At 43.1% G+C, this 18,559-nt stretch overlaps 1 protein-coding gene across 4 annotated transcripts in view; it reads right to left on the reverse strand.

The window, feature by feature from the left end:
* Window positions 1-17,841, reverse strand: part of Rbm27 (RNA binding motif protein 27) — a 119,560-nt gene extending 101,719 nt beyond the window's left edge. For all 4 annotated transcript variants that reach the window (XM_045132468.1, XM_045132466.1, XM_045132467.1 and 1 more), the window contains exon 1: window positions 17,607-17,841. In XM_045132468.1, coding sequence (XP_044988403.1) covers window positions 17,607-17,665 — 59 coding nt within the window. In that variant the 5' untranslated portion in view covers window positions 17,666-17,841. The remainder of the gene's footprint in view (window positions 1-17,606) is intronic.
* Between the last annotated feature and the right edge of the window lie 718 nt (window positions 17,842-18,559).

The following is an 18,559-nucleotide window of genomic DNA, read 5'->3' on the forward strand; positions in this document are numbered from 1 at the left end:
GACTCCATAGTGAATTCCAGGTCAGCCTGGGCTACAGTGAGACCCTACCTTCAAAAATAAAAAAGAAAAAAAAAAAGAAAATTACAGACTAATCTCCCTCATGAACATAAGATATAAAAATCCTCAACAGAATATTAATAAACAGAATACAGGAATATATCAGAAACATTACTCACCCTACTTTTCCCAGAGATGCAGGGGTGGTTCAACATACACAAATCAATAAATGTAATACACTATATAAATGGACTGAAGGACAAAAATCATATGATCATCTCAATAGATACAGAAAAGGCATTTGACTAAATCCACATCTCTTCATGGTAAAAGTCACCAAACTGCTCTGTAAATACTTACCATTATGCACAAATATTAAGAGACTAGTTGGAAAGAAGAATGGATCCAGTTGAGGGAGGATTTGTGAGGGAGAAAAAAGAGTGGTGGGAGAGAAGCCAGGCATGTGGGCACACACCTTTAATCCTAGCACTAAAGAGGCAGAGGTAGGAGGATGGCCATGAGTTCGGAGAAACCCTGAGTCTACAGTGAGACCCTACCTGGAGACAGAAACAAACAAAAAAAGAGTGGTGGAAGAGAAGCATGATCATGGTATATTGCCTGTATTTATGGAAGTTGTCAATAAAAAGTAAAACAAAGAAAAATTTGATAGAATTCCAGTGAACCCATCTGGTCTAGGCCTTTTTTTTTTCTTGAGGCAAGCCCAACAGACTGTTCTTTTCGTTTTAAGCAAGAGAACAAGAGCATAAAATTCATATATAGAAGAGAAACTGAAAACAAATTATCTACAAGCAATTTTATTTTGTTTTGTTTTAAATTTTGGGGGGGTTGAAGAGATGGCTTAGAAGTTAAGACACTTGCCTGTTAAACCTAAGGACCCAGGTTCAAGTCCCCAGTCCCAAGTAAGCCAGATGCACAAAGGGGCACTAGCATCTGGAGTTCGTTTGCAGTGGCTAGAGGCCCTGGTATGCCCTTTCTCTATCTGCCTCTCTCTCTGTGTCTGTATTAAATAAAATATCTTATTTTATTTTATTTATCTGAGAGAGAAGAGAGAATGGGCATGCCAGGGCCTCTAGCCACTGCAAACGAACTCCAGACACATGTACCACCTTGTGCATCTGGCTTACATAGGTACTGGGGACTCGAACCTGGGTCCTTAGGCTTCACAGGCAAATGCCATAACTATAAGCCATACCTTTGGCCTTCTATTTTATTTTCTATACTGTAAAAATAAGAGCCTCACCTTTTAACCCCCTCACATTAGTGATTAAGTTCCAACACATGAATTTGGGACATCAAAATCCAGATGCTAGCACTTGCATCTTACTCTTAGAGCTTCTCATCAAAATATAGAAGGAAGAGATATACCCAGATTTGTGCTTTTGGGAAGAAAATATGTACATACACATGCCAGTTTCAAATTCAAATTTTTATTTATTTACTTGACAGTGAAAGAGGGAGAAAGAGAGAGACAGAATGGGTGTGCCAGGGCCCCCAGCCATTGCAAACACCATATGCGTGTGCACCCTTGTGTATTTGGCTAACGTGGGTCCTGGGGAAATCAAACCTGGGTCCTTTGACTTTGCAGGCAAACACCTTAACCGCTAAGCCCTCAAATACAAATTATTTATTTGGACTAGTTCCTAATGCAGAAACCACTAACTAAAGCCAGGCGTGGTGGCGCATGCCTTTAATCCTATCACTTGGGAGGCAGAGGTAGGAGGATCACCTCATAAAACCAAAAAAGAAAGAAAGAAAGAAAGAGAGAGAGAGAGAGAGAGAGAGAGAGAGAGAGAGAGAAAGACAGACAGACAAGAACTCACTAACTCAATATACACAAAGTTAAACCAGTAAAAATAAAATCTGGTTTTTTGTTGTTGTTTTGTTTTTGCAGTGTTGAGACTCAAACCTAGAGGCCTTGTGAATTGTTTTTTCAGCAAGCTGAACCCTAAGCCTAACTTTCTTTTTCTTTGCATTTTTTGAGGCAGAGTCTCACCCTAGCCCAGGCTGACCTGGAATTCACTATGTAGCCTCAGGGTGGCCTTGAATTCACAGTGGTCCTCCTACCTCAGCCTCCTGAGTGCTGGGATTAAAAGTATGCACCAACTCACCCAGCCTAACTTTATCTTTAATTTTGAAACAAATAAACATACATGTGGAGATATTCATTCATTCAAACACCTACTATTAACTAACTGCCAAGTACCTTGCTTGATGATGGAATTACTTTGAGTAAAACAGACCTTGCCCTTCAGTCACATGGCCAAGAGATGGCTATGAAAATAAATTACAGGAGCTGGGTGTGGTGGTGCACGACTTTAATCCCTGCACTTGGGAGGCAGAGGTAGGAGGATCACCATGAGTTCAAGGCCACCCTGAGACTATATAGTGAAATCCAGTTCGGCCTGGGCTAGAGCAAGACCCTACCTGGGGGGGGGGGGGCAGAAAATAAATTACAGGGCTGGAGATGGCTTAGCAGTTAAAGCACTTGCCTGTGACACCAAAGGACCAAGTTCAATTTTCCAGGTCCCGTGTGAGCCAGATGCACAAGATGGCACATGCATCTGGAGTTTGTTTGCAGTGGCTAGGGGCCCTGGTACACCCATTCTCTCTCTCTATCTCTCCCCCTCCTTCCCTCCCTGTCTCTAATAAATAAATAAAAATTTTAAAAAATGAAAATAAATTACAGAACAAAATGAGAAATGGCACAAGGAGATGAAATACATGGGGCTGGAGAAATGTCTCAGTGGTTAAGGTGCTTGCCTGAAAAGCCTAATGACCCAGGTTCAACTCCCCAGTACCCACATAAAGCCAGATAAGTAACACGTGCATCTGGAGCTTGTTTGCAGTGGCTAGACACCCTGGTGCACCCATTCTCTCTGTGTATCTCTTCTGTGTCTCTCTCTGCTTACAAGTAAATAAATAAAAAGTATTTTTTAAGAGAAATGAAAAACATAGTAAAGCACTAGCACTTTGAGAAGATGAAAGAAGACAGTGATAGGAAACACAAGGCTTTAAAAGCAACTTCTGGCTTATAGCCTATAGCTAACAGGCCAGAAAGAATGAAACAGACATAGTTAGGAGGCAGACCAAAGACAAAGAAACAAATGTGTTCTTAAGTTAGTAGTCTAAAACTTGCCAAGAAGTCTTCTGGCCAAAATAAGTCCTGTTCTATAAAACAGTGAATGGTTTCCTTAAGAAAGGCCCATGCCACTTTACAGGCACATAATTCTTTGAAGCCACTGGAACTTTTATCAGTACTTCCCCTGCTAAGACTGACTCCAAATACTCATTTAACCCTTCATAGTTTATTTATTAGGTCAAGTCTAACAACTGCTACAAGTGATTTTTCTTCCCATTTGGTCAACAGTAATGCTAACTAGACAGAGTTTAACATTGTAAGAATTGCCAACCTACAGAAGCATGTAAACATGAGAGTTCAACCAAAGTATATTCTTCCTAGACACCAAACCAATAAATTTCAACTAATGACATAATCTTATTGTGTGAACCTTTCTGATGCCTTTCCATCATTCTCAAAGATAACAATATATTCAATTTCCCAGTATACACTTTAAAAGACCCGTCTTTTTTTTTTAAATATGTTTTATTTATGTATTTATTTGTTTGAGAGAAAGAGGCAGAAAGAGAAAGAGAGAATGCCGATGTGCCAGGGCCTCCAGTCACTGCAAATGAACTCCAGATGCAAGCGCCCCTTGTGCATATGGCTTAAGTAGTTCCTGGAGAGTCAAACCATGATCCTTTGGCTTTGCAGGCAAACACCTTAACCGCTAAACCATGTCTCCAGCCCTCAAGAGTCTTTTTAATATGGCTAGAACTTAGATACTATACATAAAGTCTATGACATTCAATAGCAACTCAGTAAATCTCTAGCTGTGTCCTACATAAGACTCATTAACATTCCACCCCCAACGTAGGGTCCAGTTTAGCTCAGGCTGATCTGGAATTCATTCTGTAATCCTAGGATGGCCTAGAACTCACAGAGATCCTACTACTTTTGCTTCCTGAGTGCTGAGATCAAAGGCATGCAAGCAGGCCTAGCACATTACTGAGTTTACTGAGTACTGAGTTTAAAGGTGTGCGTACCATGCCTAGCTTGCACTTGGATTTCTAGAGTAATGCTGTTCAGTAGAGCTATGTGAAGTTATAGATATGCTTTCCATCTGCATGCAATACCCATTAACCATATGAGACTTTTTTTTTGGGGGGGGGTTCAAGGTAGGGTCTCACTCTAGACGAGGCTGACCTGGAGCACTCTGTAGTCTCAGGGTGAATTCAAACTCATGGTGATGCTCCTAACTCTGCCTCCCAAGTGCTGGGATTAAAGGCGTGTGCCACCACAGCGAGCTAACATTTTTAAAATAGTAATGGCACCAGGCGTACTGGCACACGCCTTTAATCCCAGCAATCAGGAGGCAGAGGTAGAAGGATCCCCATGAGTTCAAGGCTACCCTGGGACTACAGAGTGAATTCCAGGTCAGCCTGGGCTAAAGGGAGACCTTCCTCAAAAAAAAAACAAAACAAAATAAATAAATAGTAATGGCACTTAACAATAGTAAACCAAATAGTTCTGCAAATAACTTAATGTATTTTTATATCTCAAAAGAAATAATCAGCCAGGTTGGTGGTGCATACTGTTAATCCCAGCACTCAGGGAGACAGAGGAAAGAGGATGGTGGGAGGATCCCCGTGAGTTTGAGGCCACCATAAGACTACATTAGTGAAATCCAGGTCAGCCTGGGCTAGAGTGAAACCCTACCTCAAAAACAAAACAAAAAAATGACCAAGCATATAGCTTAGTGGTACAGTGCTTGCTGTGCATGCATTACTAGGCCTTATTCTTTAAAAATGCTTGCATGAGAGGTGGAGAGATAGTTTAGCAGTTAAAGGGGCCTGCCTGAAGGCTTAATAACCTGAGTTCAATTCCCCAGTACCAAAGTAAAGCCAGATGCACAAAGTGACGCACGCATCTGGAATTTGTAATGGCAAGAGGCTCCTAGAGCACCCATTCTCTCCCTCTCTTTCTCCCCTTGCAAATTTATATTTTTTTAATTATTTCATTTATTTTTACTTATTTGAGAGCAACAGAGAGAGAAAGAAAGAAGCAGATAGAGAGAGAATCAGTGCGCCAGGGCCTCCAGCCACTGCAAACCGAACTCCAGATGCATGCACCCTTCCTTGTGCACCTGGCTTACGTGGGTCCTGGAGAATCGAACCTCGAACCAGGCTTCACAGGCAAGCACTTAACCACTAAGCCATCTCTCCAGCCCAAATTTATATATATATTTTTAATACTTGCTTGGACATCTTCTAAACTTCAAGAAATCATTTATCTCCTGGATGTACTTAGAACTTTGCATACTTAAAATGAGTAGTCCTCTCTGATAGTATGAAATCATAGCATCCCAAATTTAACATAATCCCTACATAAGTCTCTCTGATTGGGATATCTATGAATCTTTGAGAGTGGAGAAAGATGAGGACTCACTTTATTCATGCACAAGTAAGGAAAAGAAACACCAACTTCTTTTCATTTATTTATGTATGTTTTTGCATGCAGAGAGAGACCGAGAGAGAGAGAAAGAAAGAGAGAGAGAGAGAGAGAGAGACATGGAGAAAGAATGGGCACAAAAGGGCCTCTAGCCACTGCAAACAAGCTCCAGATGCATGCATCACTTTATGCATCTGACTTCATATAGGTACTGGGGAATCGAACCCAAGTCATTAATTAAGCTTTGAAGGCAAGTGCCTTAACCGCTAAGCCATTATCTCCAGCCAAATAAACTTCTTGACTAAAACATGATTTCCTCTCCTTTTGGTGCACTGCCAACAAAAATGGTCCTAAAAGTCTTTTACCTGCTAGCTAAGAGAAGGATTATTTCTTCTGTAGCCAGGGCTGGTAGCACATGCCTTTAATACCACACTCAGGAGGCAGAGATAGGAGGACTGTTGTGAGTTTGAGGACACCCTGACAATATAGAGGGAATTCCAGGTCAGCAAGAGGCAGCCTTGAAAAAACAAAGAACTATTTCCTTTGTGTTCTCTCCTCCTATCTTTCATCTAGTAATAGATATGTCCCATGTCAATTAGCAGATAATTTCTTTTTTATTTTTATTTATTTATTAGAGGAAGAGAGAATGGGTGCACCAGGATCTCTAGTCAGTACAAACAAACTCCACCTGCATGCACCACCATGTGCATCTGGTTTACATGGGTTCTGTGTAGTCGAACCTGGGTCCTTAGATTGCACAGGCAAATGCCTGAACAGCTAAGCCGTCTCCCCAGCCCTCGCAAGGAATTTCTAACAGCTTGTGAAACTTCTAACTTGTCTAGTACAGGGAATAATCACATGCAAACTGGATCAGTTTAGAAGGACCTGTAACATGCCTCTGTTTCACCAGTAACAAGGCATAATACACTTTTAAGAACCCAGAAGTAGAAGGATCATCATGAGTTCAAGACCACCCTGAGACAACATAGTGAATTCCAGGTCAGCCTGGACTATAATCCCAGCACTTTGGAGGCAGAGGTAGGAGGATGGCAGTAAATTCAAGGATACCCTAAGACTACATAGTGAATTCCATGTTAGCCTGGGCTACAGTAATACCCTACATCAAAAAGAAAAAAAAAAGAAAAAGAAGGCTTAAAAAATAGCTCAGCTGTTAAGGCACTTGTCTATAAAGCCTAAGGATCCAACTTTGGATTCCTCAGTACCAAGAAGTACAAAATGGCACATGACTCCAGCCTCCAAAATGAGAAATTTTTATCAAGTTAACTGTAAATTCAACTAAATAAGAAAGTACAGGGATGGCGCCAGGCGTGGTGGCACACACCTTTAATCCCAACACTCCAGAGGCAGAGGAAGGAGATCACCATGAGTTCAGACCACCCTGAGAATACATAGTGAATTCCAGGTTAGCCTGAGCTAGAGTGAGACCCTACCTCAAAAACAAAACAAAGAAAGTACAGGAATGTAGAGATGGCTTAGCAGTTGACTGCAAAGCCTAATGACCAGGGTTTGATTTCCCAGTACCCACATAAAACCAGATGCACAAAATGACACATGTATCTGAGGCTCATTTGCAGTGCCTAGGGGCCCAGGAGCACACATTCTCTCTGTCTGCCTCTCTTCTCTCTCGTTGCTTGTAAATAAATAAATAAAATCATTTTTAAAGAAAAGACAGGGACTGAAGAGATGGCTTGGTGATTAAGGTACTTGCCTGCAAAGCCTAAGGCCCTGAGTTCAATTCCCCAGTAACCATGTAAACCACATGCACAAGGTGGTGCATGCACCTTGAATTCAGGCTAGAGGCCATGGCTTGCCCATCTCTCAAATTAATAAATAATAGCTGGAGAAAAGGCTTAGCAGTTAAGGCACTTGCCTGCGAAGCCTAAGGACCCAGGTTCAATTCTCCAGACCCCATGTAAGCCAGATGCACAAGGTGGTCCATGCATCTGGAGTTCATTTGCAAGGACTAGAGGCTCTGGCTCACCCATCTCTCCTTCTCTCTCTCTAATACATAAATCTTTTTAATAAATAAGATAAAATACAGATGGCATATAAAGTCTAAAACATCTAAACATCTCAAAGTGTTCTGGGCTAGAGAGATGGCTTATCAGTTAAGGCGCTTGCCTGAAAAGCCAGGTTCAATTCTCCAGGACCCATGTAAGCCAGATGCACAAGGTGACACATGTGTTTAGAAGTCACTTGCAGTAGCTGGAAGCCCTGGTGGGTCCCTCCCTCCCTCCCTCTCTCTCCCTCCCCTCCTCCCTCTCCTTTTTCCTCTCCCTCCCCCTCCTCTCTCTCTCTCTCTCTCAAATAAATAAATAAAATGTTTTAAAACAAAAGTGTTCTGCATCCTTAGCCATCACAGAAATGCAAATTAAAACTACTTTGTGATTCCATCTCTCTCCTGTCTGAATGGCTACCATCAAGAAAACAAATGACCATAAATGTTGATGAGAATGCAGAAAATGAGGAACCCTTTTACACTGTTGGTGGGAGTGCAATCTGGGCCAGCCATTGTGGAAATTAGCTTGGAGGTTCTTGAGACAGCTAAAAATAGATTTACCATGTGACCCAGCTATAGCACCTTTAGGCATATATCCTAATGACTCTTCTCACTACCTTAGAGATACTTGCACAACCATGTTTATTGCTGTTCTATTCACAATAACTAGGAAATGGAACCAGCCTAGAGGTCTCTCCACAGATGAATGGATAATAAAGATGTGGTACATCAACACAAAGGAGTTCTATTTAGTGGTAAAGAAAAACGTAATTATGAAATTTGCAGGGAAATGAATGGAACTGGGAAAGACTATACTAAGTGAGGTAACCCAGACCCAGAAAGCCAAACATCACATGTTCTCTCTCATATGAGAATTGCAGCTACAAATGTATAGACTTGTGTGTGAGCTGGAACCAAAAATCCCTAGCACAGGACAGTGAGCTTGAAAAAGGATATGAGGGAGGGAGGACAGGGAAGGACTTAAGGGGATGGTATTGTATACATGTAAGTACAAGAACAGATTATAGGCAGAGGAAAAGCCTACGTGAGGCCAGGAGAAGAGATTATATAAAAGAAAGGTGGGGGGAGGGTCAATCAAAATTCAAGATATTCTGACATATGAAAACCTACTTTTTTGAATAATGGCACATCCAGAAGCCATGGATTGTTACAAGAAACTTTTCAGTGCCAGGGATGGGATACCTTCCAGTGAGTTGTTGGCCAGGGAGGACCCTGTTGCCTCCAAAGCATCATAGGCTATTGCCAAGGCCCTTGGTTTCCCTTGAGAAACAGATGGCAAGATCCTATTGCTGAAGACTTCACATGCCTGAGCAGCAAAGTCACTGAGAAATCAAGCTGGTGCTGAGCAGAAAACCTTCTCCCTATAGACCAGCCAACTGAAAGCGGGAAAAAGCTGCACTGCATGCAGCCCAATGGGAGACGGAAGTCATAAGCGATGAAAACAGTGGACACTGGAAGCTTCAAGTTTGGCCAGACAGTCCAAATGAATGAACAAGTGCAATAGTGGCATGTCTGCTCTGGGGGAAACCAACTGTTATCTAATTGCACTGAAGGCCTGCTCTATGGGAGGGAATACATGTCTGGTACTGAAAACCTAACCAAAAGCCTATGGCAAGGGGGAAGAGGTCAAGAGCCTTAGGGGTAAAAAGCCTGCTCTTGTCTGACTAAATGCATATATTCTTCTCACCAAATTGCCCTGAAAGAACTACACTTAATGTTCATATTCATATATTAATGCTACTCTCACTTCTGGTTAGAGAAGCTTCTCTTTTCAGATGGTGGTGACCACTAGAATGACCCAAAAGGCAACACAGGGCTGAGAAGAAGGGACAAAGGAGTATCCAGAACTGAAACATTTCTATCACACCCTCCAAGGCTCAGGGTCCATTGCAGAAGAGGTGACAGAAAGAATATAAGCCAAAGGAAGGGTACAGCTCCTCACAATGCAAATGTCCAGACAGAAACTGGCGTCGATATCCAAGACCTCGCAGTGCCTAGCAATACCTACACAAGACCCATATAATAGGAGAAAAAGATGATGACACCAAATTAAAAGAGAGACTAATGGAGAGAGGAAGGGGATATGACAGAAATTGTGTTTAGCCAGAGTATGATTCCAACCTAGCCAGCAACTACAGTATCTGAAACCCATACAACTGCTCAGACATGCTATGTTGTAACAACATGTCAATCTGCCACAAAAATTTTCTTGAATCTGGAATATGAGAAAACTAAGTTTACAAACGCAACCCACTTCAGCATATTATTTATTAAATTTTAGGGTATCTAGGCAAGAAAAAAAAACCTTCAATGACAATAAACGAAGAAAGAAGATATAAAACATACTGTATTTACTTTTCAGGAGGGCTTTTTTTTTTTTTTGGTTTTTCAAGATAGGGTCTCACTGTAGCCCAGGCTGACCTGGAATTCACTATGGAGTCTCAGGGTGGCCTCGAACTCATGTGATCCTCTTACCTCTGCCTCCGGAGTGCAGGGATTAAAGGCACGTGCGCCACCACGCCCAGCTTTTTTTGGCTTTTTGAGATAGGGTCTCACTCTAGCTCAGGCTGACATGGAATTCACTATGTAGTCTCAAGGTGGCCTGGAACTCACAGCAATCCTCCTACCTGTCACCTGGGTGCTGGGATTAAAGACATGCTCTACCACACGTGGCTCTGGATTTATTTTTTTTTTTTAACACCTCCTTCCAAAGGTAGTACATGAATTAGAGAAAGAAAGCAAGAAAGAGAGAGAGGGAGGGAGGGAGGGACGGAAGGAGGGAGGGAGGAAGAGAGAGAGAGAGAGAGAGAGAGAGAGAGAAAGAAGACAAAAGAAAAAAACAAAATTATTCTATGCTGCATGCAGCTCTATGTGAGAAAGAGAAGTTATCAATGGAGATAAACAGCAGTGGCCAACCAGGCCAAATGAGCCAACAGGTACAACAGTGGCATGTCTGTTATGGAGGAAACCAACGCTCACTAACTGGACCAGTGGCAGTGGAGAGAATACATATCTGATACTGAAAACCTATGAAGGAGGAGGTCATGAGCCTGTAAGGCCTGCTGGTCTCTGGCTAAATGCATACATTATGTTCACTAAAATGTCCAATAAGTACTTCTCTTAATGTTCACACACTCTTAATACTTTGGGATGACTCAGAAGGCACCACAGTGCTGAGAAGTGACAGAGTAGTATTAGCACTGAGAAAATTCACACCTTCCAAGGCTCAGGGTCCATTGCAGAAGAGATAGCAAAAAGAATATAAGAGCCAAGCCGGGCGTGGTGGCGCACGCCTTTAATCCCAGCACTCGGGAGGCAGAGGTAGGAGGATCACCGAGAGTTCGAGGCCACCCTGAGACTCCATGGCGAATTCCAGGTCAGCCTGAGCCAGAGTAAGACCCTACCTCGAAAAACCAAAAAAAAGAAAAAGAAAAAGAAAAAAAAAAAGAATATAAGAGCCAAAGGAAGGGTAGGACTGCTTACAATGCACTCTTCCAGATACAAAATGGCCTGGATGTCCATGGCCTCACAGTGCCTGGGACTACCCACACCTACACAAGGCCCTCATTACAGAAGATGATGACATCAAAACAAAAGTGAGACTGATTGAGAGAGGGAGGTGATATGATGGAGAATGGAGCTGCAAAGGGGAAATCAGGGGGAGGAAATTATTATGGTTTATTGCCTATAATTATGGAAGTTGTCAATCAATTTTTTTTAAAAGATAAGCTTTTTATTTCCTAGTTCTAGGAAAGCCACCTACATTATTAAAAAAAAAAAAAAAATCCAGGCGTGGTGGCGGACACCTTTAATCCCAGCACTTGGGAGGCAGAGGTAGTAGGATCACCGTGAGTTCAAGGCCACCCTGAGACAGAGTTAATTCCAGGTCAGCCTGGACCAGAGTGAGACCCTACCTCCAAAAAACAAAACAAACAAACAAAAAAAAGATGGGCTGGAGAGATGCCTTGGTGGTTAAGGCATTTGCCTGTGAAGCCAAAGGACCCAGGTTCAGATCCTCAGGACCCACGTAAACCAGATGCGCAAGGGGCACATGCATCTGGAGTTCGTTTACATTAGCTAGAGGCCCTGGTGTGCCCACTTTCTCTGTCTCTCTTCTATCTCTCTCTGCTTGCAAATAAAATTTAAAAAAAAAAAAAAAAGAGCTGGAGAGATGGCTTAGAAGTTCAGGCGTTTGCCTGCAAAGCCACAGGACCCAGTTGCAATACCTCAGGATTTACATAAGTCAGATGCATAAGGTGGCACATGTCTTGAGTTCATTTGCAATGCCTAGAGGCCCTGGAGAACCCATGATCTACCTGCCTATTTCTTTCTCTCTCAAATAAATAAATTAATTATTTTTAAAAATGAAATTAAGCCAGGTGTAGTGGAACACGCCTTTAATCCCAGCACTTAGGAAGCAGAGGTAAGAGAATCACTGTGACTTTGGGGCCAGCCTAAGACTCCATAGTGAATTGCAGGTCAGCCTGGGCTAGAGTGAGACCCTACCTTGAAAAAAAGCAAAGAAACAATAAGAGATAAAATTAAATTTTTTAAAATTGTGTGGTGGCATATGCCTTTAATCTACATGGGAAGCAAAAGTAGGAGGATCACCAAATGTAAGTCCAAGTAGCTATAGCCACCTGATATTCAATAAAAATGCCAAAAATACTCATTGGAGAAGAGACAGCCTCTTCAGCAAATGGTGTTTTGAAAACTGGATATATATCTGCAGAAGGATGAAAATAGATTCTTCTCTCTCGCCATGCACAAGAATTAAGTCCAAATGGATTAAAGACCTTAACATCAGACCTGAAACTCTGAAACTGCTAGAGGAAAAAGTAGGGGAATCCCTTCAACATATTGGTCTTGGCAAAGACTTTCTGAATACAACCCCAATTGCTCAGGCAATAAAACCACAGATTAACCACTGGGACCTCATGAAATTACAAAAATTTTTCACTGCAAAGGACACTGTGAAAAAAGCAAAGAGGCAACCTACAGAATGGGAAAAAATCTTCGCCAGCTATATATCTGATAAAGGATTAATATCTAGGATATATAAAGAACTCAAAAAGTTAAATAATAAGGAATCCAACAAGCCAATCAAAAAATGGGCTATGGAGCTAAATAGAGAATTCTCAAAGGAAGAAATACGAATGGCATATAAGCATCTAAAAAAATGTTCTACGTCACTAGTCATCAGGGAAATGCAGATTAAAACTACATTGAGATTCCATCTCACTCCTGTCAGACTGGCCACCATCATGAAAACAAATGATCATAAATGTTGGCGGGGATGTGGAAAAAGAGAAACCCTTCTACACTGCTGGTGGGAATGCAATCTGGTCCAGCCATTGTGGAAAACAGTGTGGAGGTTCCTAAAACAGCTAGAGATTGATCTACCATATGACCCAGCTATAGCCCTACTAGGCATATATCCAAAGGACTCATCTCATTTCCTTAGAAGTACGTGCTCAACCATGTTTATTGCTGCTCAATTTATCATAGCTGGGAAATGGAACCAGCCTAGATGTCCCTCAACAGATGAGTGGATAATGAAGATGTGGCACATTTATACAATGGAGTTCTACTCAGCGGTAAAGAAAAATGAAGTTATGAAATTTGCAGAAAAATGGATGGACCTGGAAAGGATTATACTAAGTGAGGTAACCCAGACCCAGAAAGCCAAGCGCCACATGTTCTCTCTCATATGTGGATCCTAGCTACAGATGACTGGGTTTCTGTGTGAGAATGAAAATACTTAGTAGCAGAGGCCAGTAAGTTAAAAAGGAGACATAAAGGGTAGAGAAAGGAAGGGAGGAGGATACTTAATAGGTTGATATTGTATATATGTAATTACAATGATTGAGATGGGGAGGTAATATGATGGAGAATGGAATTTCAAATGGGAAAGTGTGGGGGTGGGGAGGGAGGGAATTACCATGGGATATATTTTATAATCATGGAAAATGTTAATAAAAATTAAAAAAAATAAAATAAAATAAAAAGTAGGAGGATCACCGTGAGTTTGAGACCACCCTGAGACCACATGGTGAACTTCAGTTTAGCTTGTGCTTGAGCAAGACCCTATCTCAAAAAACCAAGAGGGGGACCTTTAAGGGACTGGAGAGATAGTTCAATGGTTAAAGACATTTGCTTGCAAAGTCAGCTTGCCTGGGCTTGATTCTCAAGTACCCACATAAAGCAAGAAGCACAAGTGGATGTATGCATTTCGAGTTTGTTTGCAGTTGCAGGAGGCCCTGGTATGCCCATTCCTTCCCATCTTCCCTCTCTCTCAAATAAATCAATTTAAAAATGAAACTATTTGAGAGAAAGCATGCAGTGCACCAGGGCCTCTTGAAGATGCAAATGACCTCCAGACACAGGTACCACTCTGCATCTGGCTTTATATGAGCACTGGGAAATCAAACCAGGTCCAACAGGCTGTGCAAACATTGTGCCATCTCCCAGCCCCCACCTACACTGCTATAGTAAGTGATGCTATCTTGATATTTATTGCTTTAGCTTATTTTTGCAATGCTGGGGATTTAAGGCAGGGTTTAGGCACATTTTAGGCAAGTACTCTTCCACTGAGTTGCACTCCCAGCCTAAGTTTGTTTGTTTGCTTCCTTGCATGCAAGGGAAGTGTGCATGTATGAGTGCACCAAGGCTCCTTCCTGCTACAAATGAATTCCAGACCCATGTGCCACTTTGTGCTTCTGGCTTTACGTGAGTACTGGAGGACAGAAGAGGTAGTTAAAGGCCACCCTGAGAGTGAATACATAGTAAATTTCAAGTCAGCCTGTGCTAGTGAGACCCTACATCAAAAAAAAAAACAAGGCTTAGCAAAGTACTTGCCTGCAAAGCCTAAGGACACACACTTAACTCTCCAAGTACCATGTGAGTCAGCACAAGGTGACACAAGTGTGTAAGTTCGCACACGTGTCTGCAGTTGGATTACAGTGGATCTCCCTGGCAGGCCAATTCTTTTCATCCCTCACACCCTCTCTCACACTCTCTCATTAAAAAATAAAGAAAAAAGGGGCTGGAGAGATGGGTTAGTGGTTAAGGTGTTTGTCAACAAAGCCAAAGGGCCCAGGTTCAACTCCTCAGTACCCCCATAAGCCAGATGCACAAGAAGGCACATGTATCTGGAGTTTGTTTGCAGTAGCTGGAGGCCCTAGTGTGCCTATTCTCTCTATTTGTCCCCCTCTCTCTCCAAGAAAAAAAGAATTAAGAATCCGAAAAAATAAACAAATTAAAGGCTTATAGTAGAGAAGTTTTGTTTTTTTTTTAAATGAAGAGCCAAACTGGGTGTGGTTGGTGCACGCCTTTAATCCCAGCACTCAGGAGGCAGAGGAAAGATGACTGTTGTGAGTTCGAGGCCAGCCTGAGACTACAGAGTGAGTTCCATGTCAGCCTGGGATAGAGTGAGAAGATCCTACTTGGGAAAAAGAAAAGATTAAAAAAAAAAAAAAAAAAAAAAAACAGGGTGGGAACTGGAAAGATGGCTTAGCCATTAAGGCACTTGCTGGCAAAGCTTAAGGACCCAGGTTTGATTACCCAGTACACACAAGCCAGATGGCCCAAGCATCTGGAATTCACTTGCAGTGGCAAGAGACCATGGCATGTCCATTCTCTCTATCTGCCTCATTCTCTCTCTCTTAAAATAAATAAATAAATAAACAAAGAGCCAGGTGTAATGGCATATGCCTTTAGCTCCAGCTCAGGTAGCAGCTAAGTTCAATGCCAGTCCAGGCCAGGCTGGGCTAGAGTAAGACCCTGCCTCAAGGGTGAAAAAAAAAAAAAAAAAAAAACAGGTAAGCTGGGGGTCTGGGGATGTATGTAGCTCAGAGCACTGACCTAACATGCAATGCCTAAGGTCCTAGACTCACTGTCCAGCAGTAAAAAAATAATAACAATAGTAAAAACAATAATGAGAGGCAAGAAAAGTCATACTAGTTATAAATAGACTCAATTTTTAGTAACACAACTATTTCTTAAGCATGCAAACCTTTTCCTGTTTCACCCTTTCAACAGATGGTTAATTTCATTAAATCTATCTTATTTCCAACCTATATACCATTTTTGTGCTGTAAAACTTCATTGTCAAAAAATGTGTACATTAGCCAGGCGTGGTGGCACACATCTTTAATCCCAGCAGTTGGGAGGCAGAGGCAGGTGGATTATCCTGAGTTCAAGGCCACCCTGAGTCTACATAGTGAATTCCAGGTCAGCCTGGGCTAGAGTGAAACCCTACCTGGAGTGGGGGGGGAGGCACAAGCATCTGATATTCATGTAGAGCAAGAAATACTAATGGACAGCCCACACAGTGCACATACACACACATATAAACACAAGCATTCTTTAAAAAAAGTATATGCACATTCAAAGGATTCATATTCTTCTACAGAACTTTCAAGTGTGTCCAGCAATAATTTTCACTCTAACTGCACCACTGTTTATCTAAAATTCAGAAGTCCTTGTTGTACACTTACTTATTCATTCATGCCTATGTTCTATTCATGCACTTGCCACTTCAGACATCCCTTCCCCATCGTGCCCTCCCCAACACTACCAGACCCACAGATTACTTCCTAGATGTTACCTTCTCATCCCAAGAAACCAAAGTAGCCAAAGAAATTTTAGTTTACAAGGTTTCTCAGAAGATTCAGGAAATAATAGGTAACAGGGAAGTAGCCTGACACTAACTTTATCATGTCGGCATACCTCCCAAACTACTTATTTTGCACGCCAGGAAAACACTTCTTTTCAAGCTAAAGCCATCTGACCTAATGAATCAAAGCCCCGCCCATCTCTTCCAGGACCCCCTTTCGTTCAGGCAGAAAAGTCCTAGCCTCCAATAAAGAGGATGAGAGGCTGAGATGAAAAGGGTGCAGGAAAATGATCCTTTCCTTTCCTTCCATTCAGTTTCCCATACCCTCTTTTGGAAAGCACTTCTCTTACCCCTGCAACCTCTCCTTTCCTCCCTACCCAAGGCTGTTTTTGACGACACCCCTGAGCACCCCAAATATTCCATAAAACTGTACTTTCTTCTAAAAGTTACAAACAAAAACTTGATGCCTCTAGTATCCTTTTCAAACCTGTCAGTATTCCTGACACTATTCAAAATACTCTAACACCATTCAAAATATCTTAAAAGGACAGGTCTTCTGGTTCTCTTTTGTCCTTCAACAATTACCCTGCATCCCAATTATGGTATTCTTCTCACCCTTCAAAACTGTTTACAAGCCCTTTATTTATTCTAATGGCCCCTTTAGTCTCCTATATCTGTCCTGAAGAAAAATCCCTAACCAGTAGGTACTCCCAACTTAACCTCTCCACCCATGCTATCTACCATAAGCCCTTCCAACACGCCATTAAACTTATAAAACTATCAATTCTTCCCCCCAACACCCCTTGGTACCTACAATTCAAGTACCAACTCCTCCTCATTTAACACTTTAAAAACCCCTTAGCAAGTAGCCTTGCTACGTACTTACGAGCTCCCCAATAATGTGAGAAAAGCCTTCAATGCCCCCATCAGCTACTCCCACCCCATTTTCCAACCGTTCAATATACCTGAAAGCCCTTCCAGCTCACCAAGAATTGCTTTAAGCTTCGAGAATCCTGCATTCTTTTCTGCCCGGCTATTTTTTCTTTTGCAAAGAGCCTTAGATTCGCGATGTTTGCAAAGTCCTCGACGCTGCCATCTCCTTCCAAATCTCCATAGTCACATTCAAAACTCCCTCGACAGCCCAGCCGTCCCCCTTGGCTCTCCAATAGCCGGCTTCCAGATTCCCTCGCGAGGCGGCCAGCCGCCGCGGCACCCCGACATTGATATTCAAAAAGCCCTCGCCGCGGCCCCGCGCTCCCTTCCCCCCCACAATGGGCTCGTACTCCGGGAGCGCCGGGAGGGAACCCGCGCCGCCGCCGCCGCCCCCCGCGCCGCGCCGCGCCGCCCGCTCCCCTCCCCCACGCCCCCGCGCGTCCCCAACGCCCACGTTCGCCGGCCCTGGCCCTGGCCGGCTTACTCACATCGGCTCCAGTAACTTGGCCAGCCAGGACTTGAGGGCATCCACATCCTCTATGAGCATGGTGCAGGGAAGGCGGGCTCGGCCGCCGCTCTTCCTCAGGCCCGCCGTGGGTCTCCGCTCGTCGCCTGCTCACGCTCCCCTCACAGCTCCGGGTGCCCCAGCCCACCAGGCATCCTGAGAGACTTCAACCTACTGCCCCGGCCCGGGCCTAACAGGAACTAACCCAAGAGCCCTCACTCAACCTAACATGAAGGCCCCCCGGTGGGCGGGAGAGAATGCCAAGTGGCGGACGTGACGACCAATAGAAAAGAGAGGGCCGTGCGCGCAAGACCAATGAGCAGGCTCGCTCGCCCCGCCCGCCCGACCGCCGTACCCAGTCAGGGAGGAGGGACCTAGCAAGGTAGGTGGAGAGCTCCCGTGAACTCCTGGTGCAAGATGGTATCTTGGAGAAGGTGCTGTGCCTCTTAAAGGGGCCACGGCGCCTCTTTGGACCACGCCGCCACCCGCCGCGGAATACCGGTGTCTGCTGTTAGGAGTGCCTGGGGGAACCCGGCGAGCCCCTCATCCTGGTTCCTTCCTGTCGTTTTTTTTCCTGGAAACACACTCTCCTGTCCCGAAATGACTCAGCTGTAGTAAATCTGCAACACAACGTGCAAAACCTTCACGTTCTACTCATTACAAAGAATGCAAAATCTTAGTTTTATCTTTTTCCTTACACACTAATTTTGATCGGCACTCATGTTTGTATTTTTTGCCGCTAAGCTTAAATTACGCAAAAGGTTTCTTTCTGACAACCATTGCCTTAGGATCCAATATTCGTCATTTTTAAAACGTGGCGCACGGATGTGAAAGGCTGAGGCCATTTCAATTGTACTGGTGATATTAATCAATTTTTTAGGAAGAAAAAAATGATTTTAATAGGTTCCTACTTTTAAAAATCTCTTTTCAGTACAT

Source organism: Jaculus jaculus, chromosome 13, assembly GCF_020740685.1.
Source record: "Jaculus jaculus isolate mJacJac1 chromosome 13, mJacJac1.mat.Y.cur, whole genome shotgun sequence".
In the NCBI taxonomy this organism is placed as follows: domain Eukaryota; kingdom Metazoa; phylum Chordata; class Mammalia; order Rodentia; family Dipodidae; genus Jaculus; species Jaculus jaculus.